The sequence below is a fragment of the Eurypyga helias genome, unplaced genomic scaffold (genome assembly GCF_000690775.1).
Source record: "Eurypyga helias isolate BGI_N326 unplaced genomic scaffold, ASM69077v1 Scaffold48538, whole genome shotgun sequence".
Lineage (NCBI taxonomy): Eukaryota > Metazoa > Chordata > Aves > Eurypygiformes > Eurypygidae > Eurypyga > Eurypyga helias.
The window spans coordinates 1-11,501 of record NW_010265930.1 but is presented as its reverse complement, the minus strand read 5'-3'; the positions used below and the strand labels follow the sequence as shown (position 1 = coordinate 11,501).

Sequence of the window (11,501 nt, the reverse complement as noted above, 5' to 3'; positions counted from 1 at the left end):
CGTGAGTACAAATACATGAGTACTTAATGAGCTCAAAGAACAAAGAAAACATAGAATCACAGAATGGTTTGGGTTGGAAGGCACCTTAAGGATCATCTAGTTCCAACCCCCCTGCCATGGGCAGAGACCCCTTCCACTAGACCAGGTTGCTCAAAGCCTCATCCAGCCTGGCCTTGGACACTTCCAGGGATGGGGCATCCACAGCTTCTCTGGGCAGCCTGTTCCAGTGTTTCACCACGCTTTCCGGGAAGAATGCTCCAAACATGAGACTATTCACAAAATCAGTTGAGAAATCCTTGCCAGCACTGTACTATAAAGCTGTAAAATAGCCAGTTCCATGAATGCTTTTGTAGTGATATCAGTACTCTGACAGTTTTAGGATGACTTGATGTGATTTACTAATAATGTCTTAGAAAATTGTGCAAACACAGAGTTTTCCTTTCAGGGAACTAATTGAAATTTTGGCAATTTCAAGAAACCAGAAGCTTCCGCAGCCGGGAGAGGAGAGCCAGGTAAGCTGTCTTTCTAAACTGTATTTCTTTGGGGAAGCACAATGCCTGCTTTCTCCCCCTTTCTTGCCTGCTTTCTCTCCCATACTTGGGCTAATGGTGGTGATGATGTTTTGGCCCCACTACAAAAGCATTCGTTGGCTGTTTCTGCAAACAGAGGGAGAAATTTTGTTTCATTTTACATGCAAACAGAAATACTCCTGTGGATGTCAGTTGCTCTTCTTCACAGCACAATTGAGGGGGTGTTGTTACTCTTGCTAAATTAAAAGTTTTACAAAACTCTTGTTCAATAGATCTTGGAACTGCTGATTCAGAGAGATGGAGAGTTTCAAGAGCTAATGAAGTTGGCAGTTGAGCAGGGGAAAATCCATCATGAAATGCAGCTTTTAGAAAAGGTAGTAGAAAAGAGGGATAATGATATTCAGCAGCTGCAGAAACAACTGAAAGAAGCAGAACACATACTGGTAAGTTCATAATGATGTGTTTCCTTTTGAGCATCTACTTGTGAAAAAGGTGGTTCTGGAGAAAGTGGTGTTCTGTTAGTTTGAGAAGATTTAAATATTTAAAACTTCATAAGAGCTTAATGGTTTGGGTTTTGGGTTTTTTTTTCCACTAGTCAAATCCTGTTTAGTTATCATGGGATTCAATTTTGTTTTATAATGCTAATTTTCTTCCAAACCTACTTTACTTCTGTAGATTTTGAAAATGTTCACTGAATGGCTTCTCTCTTAAAATGCAATTAAATGCAAGGGTTTATTCACAGAGCCGACTTCATGTAGAAGTTTACAAATTAAAGATGCATTGAAGGTTTGGTTTAGTTTGTTTGTTGTTTTTTTACAACTAGGCAACAGCTGTTTATCAAGCAAAGGAAAAGCTGAAATCAATTGAAAAGGCAAGAAAAGGTGAGTATCCATGATTGTACGTACACATAAATGCAGTGGTAAAGGAATTTGCTAGTGAGCTCGACTTAAGGTTGGGTTTTTTGTTTTTGTTTTTTTTTTTTTTTTTTTTTTTTTTTTTTTTTTTTTTTTTTTTAAATTCTACCATCACAGCTTTTGCATGGTTTATGCGTAAACAAATTTCCATTTCATTATGAACCTACAGCCATTTCCTCAGAATAAAGGCGGGAATGAATTGTTTTTTGTGGCAAACGTATCCTCATACTTCAACTTGAATTCAACGGTTTCAACGCTCTTGTTGGACTGGTGGTACTGTATCTGATTACCTAGCATCTCACCAAAGACAAATTGCCTCAGGAGGCCTACTGAGGAAAAGGAGATGATGTTTGTATTCATGTGTATTGTACAATAACATCGTATTTGAAAGATTGACTAGCTGGTGATACGGGTTTGTATTTGAAACAATTCCTGCTACTCTGTGACACTTGCCAAGCTACGCTGACTTTTTTTTTTTTTGTGGGAGGCATTTTCTTCATGGAGGTTGTTTTTTTTTTTACTGTATTTTTTTATCATTTCATTATAGCTCTTCCATATTAAAAAAATTCAAGGAATTTCATAAAGTTTTCATTACTTGTAATATGGGCACATATTTAGAAGGGCTGCTACATGTCTGTTCTACAATTACTAAACAAAAGAATTTACTGTAGGAAATTCAATACTAAAGCAGGTACTGAAGTTTTCTTACAAACTGTGCTTGTCAGGTACGCTGCTTAAGAGATTGCCTTGTGTTTCTCACAAGGTTGAAGAACTGTTGACATTAAAGGTGTGCTGAACTTGTGGCTGTAAAATCAGTTCACTGCAAAGCTTGTCCTTGCATAGCGTAAGAATCCTCTAAGCAGTCACTGCATTTGAAGCAGGCTTTTAATGTTTGACAAAATGTCATTCACAATCTTTTTGATATTTCAGTATATTGGACACTAATAATTGAATGATGCAATCTCTTGGAAAGGTAGTAACTTTTTGTCCCTTCTTCCAGGTGCCATTTCCTCTGAAGAAATAATTAAATATGCCCATAGGATCAGTGCTAGCAATGCTGTTTGTGCCCCTCTGACATGGGTTCCAGGTAGCTATCATGTTTATAACAATAGATTTTTCTTTTTTAAATAACAAAGCATGGTATCCGGTCTTCTAATACTTTCATATAGTGAAAAACACTGGGGTTTACTAGAGTAACATTGTTTTCAGCTGTTATATCTAATATTTAATAATTTTAAGCGCTGGAACAGGTTGTCCAGAGAAGCTGTGGATGCCCCATCCCTGGGAGTGTTCAAGGCCAGGCTGGATGAGGCTTTGAGCAACCTGGTCTAGTGGAAGGTGTCCCTGCCCATGGCAGGGGGGTTGGAACTAGATGATCTTTAAGGTCCCTTCCAACCCTAACCATTCTATGATTCTATGATTCTATGTGCTTGGTTGCGTTCCCTCCTGCCCCTTCTAATGTTCTTTCATGGGACATTAGTAAGCAGTGGGGTCAGAAGCAGGGCTTTCTTTATGTCAGGGTTTGATTTTTGGTACTGTGCTCCTTGTCCAAAATGACAATGTGTTTTTTTTCAATTCCTGCCCTTGCTGTTTTGCTATGAAGTAGCAGGGAAAGCAAAGATCCTTTTAAACATGGTGTGTTGGTTTATTTTTTTAATTTTTTAAATTTTTTCTGCCAAGTTTGAACAAAGAAAGTCTAAGACACAGACTTGGATTTTAATAAAACAGCTGTGATGCTCATTGCTGATCCAAACAATCATAGCATGGGTTTTTTCCCCTCACAAAACTAGGCACTGAAGAAAAAGTTAATGCTTGCAAGACAGTTGTTAATACTTAAAAACATCTCTTTCTTGGTGTTTTTTTTTTTTTTTTTTTTTTAAGGGGACCCACGTAGGCCATATCCGACAGATCTGGAAATGAGGAGTGGTCTCTTGGGTCAGATGAACAACCCATCCACCAATGGAGTTAATGGACACTTACCAGGGGATGCACTTGCAGCAGGCAGACTGCCAGGTAAGAGAGACTCAGTTTTGTTTTGCTTTTCTTTATTCCTTGTAAAGACGTAACAATGATTGATTTGACTTTGCGAAGGGAAATGTGAGTCAAGGTAATGAAAATTATGGCTAATGTTATTCCCTAGCAGTGAAGATCTAGTAAATGAAGTTAACAATTAGGAGTTGTGTAATTTTATTTCATGCTAAATCATACCGCGTACGCTACAACTAAGTCCATGTAAACTAAACTCAGTTACCCTTCACCAATTTTAAATTGCTGTAAATAGAGTGATATCAGACCATATTAAAAAGAAGCATTTTCAAAGCAAACTTTTCTTAGCAGTGATAACAAAATATGGAATTGTGAAAGCTGTATTCAGAAAAGGGAGGTTTATTGTTATCCCCTACCTTCCTTTAGTCTACACTCTGTATAGCAAGACTGCTTCGAAGTTGTGGATTGAAAAGACATTGCAAAGGGTGGCTGGTGGGGTAGAATCTCAAGTGCTGGATTCAAGCTTTAATCCCTTAATCGCTTAGTGAAATGGGTACTTCCGGTGACTTTAGTGGGATTCATTCATTCACATTAAAATGAATTTAGCAGTAAAATGCAGTAATTGAATCAAGAACTCATTGGACCTGTGTAGCGTTAATTTACCATGGTTAGACCAAATTCTGGAAAAATTCTCAGTTTGGATTCATAGGAGATCTGTAACGGTTCTTACCTGTCTGTTAAGTCGCTTGCAGGTGTTATGGATAGCTTGTTTTCAAAAATTGTATATTAAATATTGACTATATGCATTAATGTATAATCATATAATACTATACGTAATATTGTATTTTTATACATTATATGTTAAAAAACCCTGTATCATGATTCCATTGGAGAAATAGCAAACAATCATCTGTCTGAGCCTCTTGTCACCTGTTAGGAAGTGACTTAAAAGTTCTCCATTATCTCCCTTGCTAAACTTCTGGCCTTGGATAAAATGGGTCAATGAGCTGAATAGGAGTGGTACCCTGACATCCGTCCATAGCAATCCACCATGGAAGTGCTGAGGTTGGGCCCATGTCTCTGTTCTTTTGAAATACAGTCACAAAGATGTTAAGGTTGTGTTTTCCTCGTGGAGTTTGAGCATTTATTTACCTAAGCTTCGGTAGGGTGCATTCTGGCTGGCTCCTCTGCCTTAAGGGATGCAGATTTGCTCCTTTGAGAGCTGTCTCTGTAAGAACTGAAAGTCCGCTCTTCAGGAGTTTTCCTTGAGAAGCTGGAAAATGTGGGATTTAAACTCCTCAACCTTGTTAATTAAATCTTGGTCTCCTATGTCAGGGGAAATCCTCTAATTACTAGACTGTCAGGTAAGAAGGAAATATTAAAACTGCATTTAAAAGAAAGTACAGGCAACCGTGGCATTTTGTGTAGGGATCCTGAATCTGTTGGTTTGAGGAGGTATGTCCTGAGAATGTTAATTATGGGATCTAGTCCTTTTAGAGACTTCTGTGGAGAGATACATGGTTACAGAGTCCTTACTGAGTCTGCCAGCCAGCCAAGGGGCTGCTTGGTAGCCTCAAAACTCTGAGGCTGCTCAGCACACACCTTCAACCTGGTTTAATAGCGGGCTGGTTCTAGCACTGAGGCATGGCTACAGGATGTAGAACGCTGGCTTACATTCTCAGCTGGTTCAGTTAAAGTTGGTTAACTTCACCAGTGTTGGGATGAGACCACCTGGTACTATAGTTGCGTCTTCCTAAAGCAGGCACAGAACTAGCATAAAGGCTGCATTCACAGAATCACAGAACGGTTTGGGTTGGAAGGGACCTTAAAGACCATCTAGTTCCAACCCCCCTGCCATGGGCAGGGACACCTTCCACTAGACCAGGTTGCTCAAAGCCTCATCCAGCCTGGCCTTGAACACTTCCAGGGATGGGGTGTTATGTTCTCACATCTGCAGGTGAGTCGGATTTGTGCAGCTGGGTAATGCATCTGGTATGATTGTGGCTGTAATTCATATATGGAATCTGCATATATGGTGTCTGCAGACTTAAAGATGGGTGTGGAGTCCGTGTGCTTCTGTGTTAGACAGCACCTGAGTGAGAGTAAGTCTACCATGTATGACCCCCTGCTTAGACAATACCCTCTTTTTCTGTACTCAGAGTCCCATGTGGGTGGAGTTTTGTTCACTTCTGACTCTGCCTAATTACTTTTAATTCTTGCTGTAAGCAGGAGATGGCTGGTTTCTTCTCAAGGGTAGATTTGGCTGCAGTGCCCAGTACAGAGTGGAGAAGAAGAGCACAGCAGTAGGAACATAAATTCAAAGGAAGGGAGCAGAAATGGCGTGTAGATGCGTGCTGCACCTTTGAAATGGGAGCCATTCTGGGGGTAGGGAAGGGAGAAACTAGGAAGTGTTATGGGGAGAGGGTAGGTTGGTAGGCAGTACAGGATGGGATGGCTTTGGAAGTAGGAGGAGAAGAGAAGAAAAAGAGCTGAGAGAAGTTGCTGCTCAGAAGCAACTGAGCCTGGCCTGGCTGGGCACGGTGGGACATTTGCACCTCTCAAGGATCTCTGACTGTGGCCCTGGTTTTGCAGTGGGACTCTCTTGTCCTTTGCACTTGGTGCACCATATCTGCTGTTGGAAAAAGGATAACCAGGGTGTTTCAGCCCAAGTTGCATAAAACCTTTTACTCTGAATTTCTATGGTCTGCCTTAAGGGTGTTCTGGTGGTATGGTTTTTTTTTTTTTTTTTAAATCTAATGTTTTCATCTATTTTTCATACTGACAGAAGGTGACCGTTTTCATTACTGTCAGTGGTTGTGAATGTTAAGTCAGTTCAGTTCAAACTGTGCTTTGAAGATGAAAAGCTCTGTATGAATATATACTGTTTCGAAGTGGAGTGATGAGTGATCGAGAGCCACCTACATATAAATGGGCCTCTCAGGCAGAGCAGGCTTTTTATAGTGATGGAATGGCTCCATCATGAGATGTTTTCCAGCTGTTACTGGAGGGTTTCATCTGTCCAAAATTCATGAAGGATTTTAAGATTTGTTTTAATTTTAAATTGGAGTTGTGGTTGAGCAGTCTTGTTGAATCTGTCTGTATGCAAAGGTGATAGTTTGATTGATTATGCCCCTTTTTTCCAGATGTTCTCGCTCCTCAGTATCCTTGGCAGTCAAGTGATATGTCAATGAACATGCTACCTCCTAATCACAGTAATGACTTCATGTTGGAGCCTCCGGGACACAATAAAGAGAACGAAGATGATGTAGAAGTTATGTCAACAGACTCCTCCAGCAGCAGCAGCGACTCAGACTAGGTACGAGAGGGACAGTATCCCTAGTAGACCTTTCCTGTGGTGAAGGTAGGTTGGATGCTGTTCATCACAAACTGCAACACTGGCGGCCCGGTATAGGGACAAGCTAACCGCTGGCTCAGAAATAGGGTGGCTAATTTAAAACCGTGGACTTTAGAGTGGGGTTTTTTGTGTGGGTTTTTTTTTCCCCAATAAGATGTTCAAGTAAAATGACTGGGAGCTTTTCTGCTGCAGGAGAGATGCCAAATTTCCAGTGATGATGTGAATGTGTATGTTTGCAAGAGACGTGTGTGTGTATATATATATTTGCTATACATTAGATGACAAACGTTCCTGGGAAAAGAGGTGTAAGGGGAATCTCCTTGTATGTTTGTTAGTAACTTTAATCTTTTGATGATAGCCTTTTCTATGGCACAGAAATGGGGCATGAAATTTGTAATTTTAATATCTTTTTCTTACTGTCTAAATCCATGTTCTTGATCATCTTGTGTGTACTGAGAACAAAAATACGGCAATAAAGTGCAAAAAAAGTTTGTAATTATTGTAATATAAAATGAATGATTTGTCATAAATAAACTCAGCTTTGATGTAACTTTACGTTTCATTTTGTAAACTTAGATGAGGTATTGTGCAACCTCAGTACTCAGCATGTTTTATCCCAGTATGTTCTTGAATTCTGATTGAGTTTCAGAAGTGTTTACTCCCATTTTTTCCCCTTTGCAAAATGCCCAGTCAGAATTAGAAGCAGTCGAGCAGTCAGGAACTGAACGCCTGTCCTTTCCAGCTGAGCTTTGTCAGGCACACGCCTAACTGGGCAGACTTGGAGGCAGTGATGTAGAGTGCCCATTCGCAAGACTTCACCAATGCTTCGGTTAAGCGCGTTGGGACCCTGGAGATGGCACGCTGCAGGTTCAGATCCTTGCAGTTCAAAGTGCTCACCGTGTCTCTATTCTCATCACCTGTCATTTTTTTCAGTTACCTTTGAAACGTGCTAATTTGTTGACTTCAGCGTTGCATTTCCTGCCTTGGCTACAAAGTTCTTTCATCTTTCCAAAGACCCTTCCCTTGGCTTTCCTTTCCTTGCTCTGTTTTGCTTAAGGAGTCATTTTATGACAGGTACTTTTCTCTTTTAGCTTTCTCATTTGATCAGAGGGTTACATGTGTTGCTCATGACAGTTACGGGTTTCTGCCCTGCAATGAGGCTTCCTGAAGCACAGATCACAATTCTTTCTGCTTTTCTGTTTTGTAGATTCCTCGAAGGATCTGATAAATCAGGTCCTTCTTCATTTGCTCAGTCTTTCAAATATTGCTGTCAGTATGTCAGTCACATATGCCCAACACATGTACAAATCCCGTAAGAATGAAGAAAGGAAAATGACCTCCTGTGGTCAGGTTTAATCACATAATGTGTGGCTTTTGTTTTAAAACAGAAATGGGGCCTCTCTCTAACCTTGCCTGCCCCTGCTCTAATTAACACTGTAGCTGGGTTTCTTTTTCTTAAACATGTGACCAGAATCATACACAATATTGCAAAAATGCAGTTTCTTAATCCTTTGTACCATGGGATTTGTATTTTCTTTAACTGCCCTTCCCTTACCACATTTTATGACACAGCCACAGCTCAGTAGTCTTTTGTCTTCTCATCTATAAGGACATTCTTTTTCTTGGAATGAAATATAGATAGAGGTAGTTAATACTGGTGGAAAGCATAATGTACAGTCTACCCTAAACTCTTCTATGGCTAGATCACCTGATACACTAACTGAAATATTGTGGAGCTGGGCGATTGCTTCCAGACATAAATAAGAGTCAGCAGAAGCAGCTTCTTTTTCTGGATTGTTTGCTAGTCTATCAAAGGATTAGATGAGACCTATGTGTTACATCTAAGAGAGAGGTACGAAGACAGCTCTGCCCACTGTTCACTTGGCATAAAATCAGACTCTGGGTGTAAGATGCATCCTAATCAGTTTCTTTACATCAGTGCTCCAAACTATGTACTGTTCAGGAGTATTTTTCTCAATGCTGGATGACTAATTATAGCCATTATAGGTGAATTCTATTACAAGCAATTTAGCAAACCACAAAGTTTTAACTGTGCATTCTGTTGTTCAGTGGCGTGGATATGTACATAACAGACCTGCCTATTCAGCTAAAGTACCAAAAATCAAAGTAAACGTAAGAGTTGAAAGGACTGAGTCTCAGCAGCTAAAAACTACCGAGAATCGTTTTTTTAGGGAGGGGAGGACAAATGCAAGATACATACAGAAAAAAAGGTATTTGAGTTAAGGATTGCTGACAGCTGATTGCAGTAGTGCACTGTAATCATTTAATCATTCCACTTACAAAGGATACAGAAATCCTGACATATGGAAGATACTCTTTCTAACGTCAGTAACTACTTGTATACTTACAACAGATAGAAACAGTATAACCATTAATGGTAACAAAATATTTATTGCATGACAAGCCATTTTGCAGTGACTTCTGTTTTCCCATCAGGAGCTAGATGCCTTCTAAAATTTAAAATTGCACTAAATCATTTTAATTATTACCGTTTTTTTAATTATTATTCTTTCAGACAGATGGGCAAGACATCTGTCAACTCTTCCTACAGCCTCTTTGTTGACAGCTGAACAGAATAATTTTCAGTGTACATAAAGTTGCTTTCAGGAAGAAAATCTCTGCTTTTGAATAGAAGAATAAGTTTTCTACAAAGATAGAGTAGTAAAGGAATTTTCAGTGATATTTCCAGTTTCAAAACTGCTTTATAACAGTATTTTCTTTCTTCACTTCAGAGAAAGAATCTCTCTTCTATGGGAAGTTGTGTGTAGTTAATAGTTCAAATTCTAAGCAGGAGGATTGAGATCATCAATAGCGTGCTTATACCTCTAAGGAGCCACCTCCGTTGAAGAAAATTTATGTGCAAAGTAAGTAAAGGCTTTAAACCCTTCAAGCTCATTTCTTTTAGGAACACGTCAATTCATAACGTTAGACAATTTTAATCTTTCAATACGGTGTTTATGCTTTATTTAAAAGGAATTAAAGGTATCTCAAAACCTTTTGTACAATGTACATCTAAAGGAAACGGACAAAAACTGTGTTTTGAAAGAATCTGGAAAAGAATAAAATGAGCCATTTAGTGATTTTTTTTTTTTTTACAGTCATGATCCATCCTTATCCTACAATTAATTGCTGATGTCCTAACAACTACAGCTGGAAAAACATCAAATTTGGTTAGATTCTAGAAAAATGAAAAATTTAAACTCAATGGTTTTGTATATAACTTTGTGTTCTGTGATTTCACTCATGACCAATTCAACCATTTAGCCCCATCAAACTGAAAATGAATAGTTCTGTCTAATCCCAGTAGCCATACAAATTGCACCCATCTGTGCTGTTTAATACTGACAACCCTCTTCAGCCAAAAAGTATGACTGCTGTAGAGCTACACCTATAAATGAGATTTGTTCATACAATGTTATTTATGTCAGCCTACTAGAATGCTGTAGGCACCTCTCGGTTACTCAGAGTTTTGTAACATTGTCAGAAATGATGGAACTGCAGAGATCTGAAATGCTTCTGCAGATGTAACTGAGGCTGCAAACAGAGCTCTGTAATGAAGGTGAGTGGCAATTTCTTATACAAGCCACCACAACCCATTCATGTTTGTAATACTCTGATTTTCAAGTACATACTGCTGTTTGCAGGAGAATGGGGAATTGTCTGCAAAATGTGACTTTCGTTCACAACAGTATCTTAACTGAAGCTATGAGACAACGCGGAGTTTAAAAACTGGTCCAAGAATTATAATTACAGGAAAGCAGCATGATATACGAAGTAATTGTACATAGAAAGCACGACAGTCGTTCAACCAAATCAGTTTCCCATGCTACAACCGTTTCCAAGTGAGTGAGCTTCTCTGACTAGTTCTGACTTCCAAAGGGCTATTGATGTATATAAAGATTAACCAGCTAAAACACTCCTGAGTTTGTTATAAAACATTAACTACTAGAACTAATAATAGCTCTGGAATGAAAGAGGACTGTTGTGGGAAATACGGTGAATGCATGGAAATGTTTGGCATCTTTTTAGCTTTGGGTAATACTTTCACATGGGCAGAGTGAGCATGATTTATCCTTTTTTACACCAAAAAAGGCAAGTCTGCCCTTTAGTTTGTTACACAATCCACAAGTTAGTTTTTCACACTAACTGGTGACTTCCCGTGTATCCCTTTAGATGATCGAGCTCTTCTGTGAAGGGATTGTAACCTTGCTCTCTCAAACAGCGTAAGGCCCAGAACAGTTGATCTGCTGGAGGGAATTTATCCCATCTAACCCATTCCCAACCTGCAGGGGGGGAAAAAAAAAAAAAGCAAAAGGTAGAGTATAAAATTAATCACGTAACACCTCCCCAAGCCTGGGTGGATGGTTCTTTGTACAGCAACTGCCCACGACACAGTCGAGTTCTCTGTTGCATACGGGGTTATTTTAAACTTATCGCTCTCCTCCCCTCACATCTTGGCCCTACTGGAAATGTTTCCTCAGACCTGGGAGAAACGTGCCTGTAGGTCCTCCCTGACCTCATTACGTCACAGCGTGGGGCAACAAAGGGAAATAAACGGGGCTAATACGGGCTCCAGCCGCATGTTGACGCGGCCGCGTGAGGAGGATGCCCGAGCGCCCGGGGCAGAGGGAGCCGCGGCGCTGCCCCCTCCGCGCGCGCTGCTCACCCTCGTTCTTCTCGGGCTCGCGGTTGCGT

General features: G+C 39.9%; 1 protein-coding gene across 1 annotated transcript; it reads left to right on the top strand.

Moving 5' to 3' along the window:
- Positions 1–445: 445 nt before the first annotated feature.
- On the top strand, positions 446–7,217 carry MED4 (mediator complex subunit 4; the record flags this gene model as incomplete). Its single annotated transcript, XM_010156898.1, has 7 exons — positions 446–512; positions 803–973; positions 1,354–1,411; positions 2,445–2,531; positions 3,326–3,457; positions 6,574–6,791; positions 6,940–7,217. Coding segments are annotated over 6 exons (688 nt in total), but the record flags the coding sequence as incomplete, so codon positions are not given.
- Between the last annotated feature and the right edge of the window lie 4,284 nt (positions 7,218–11,501).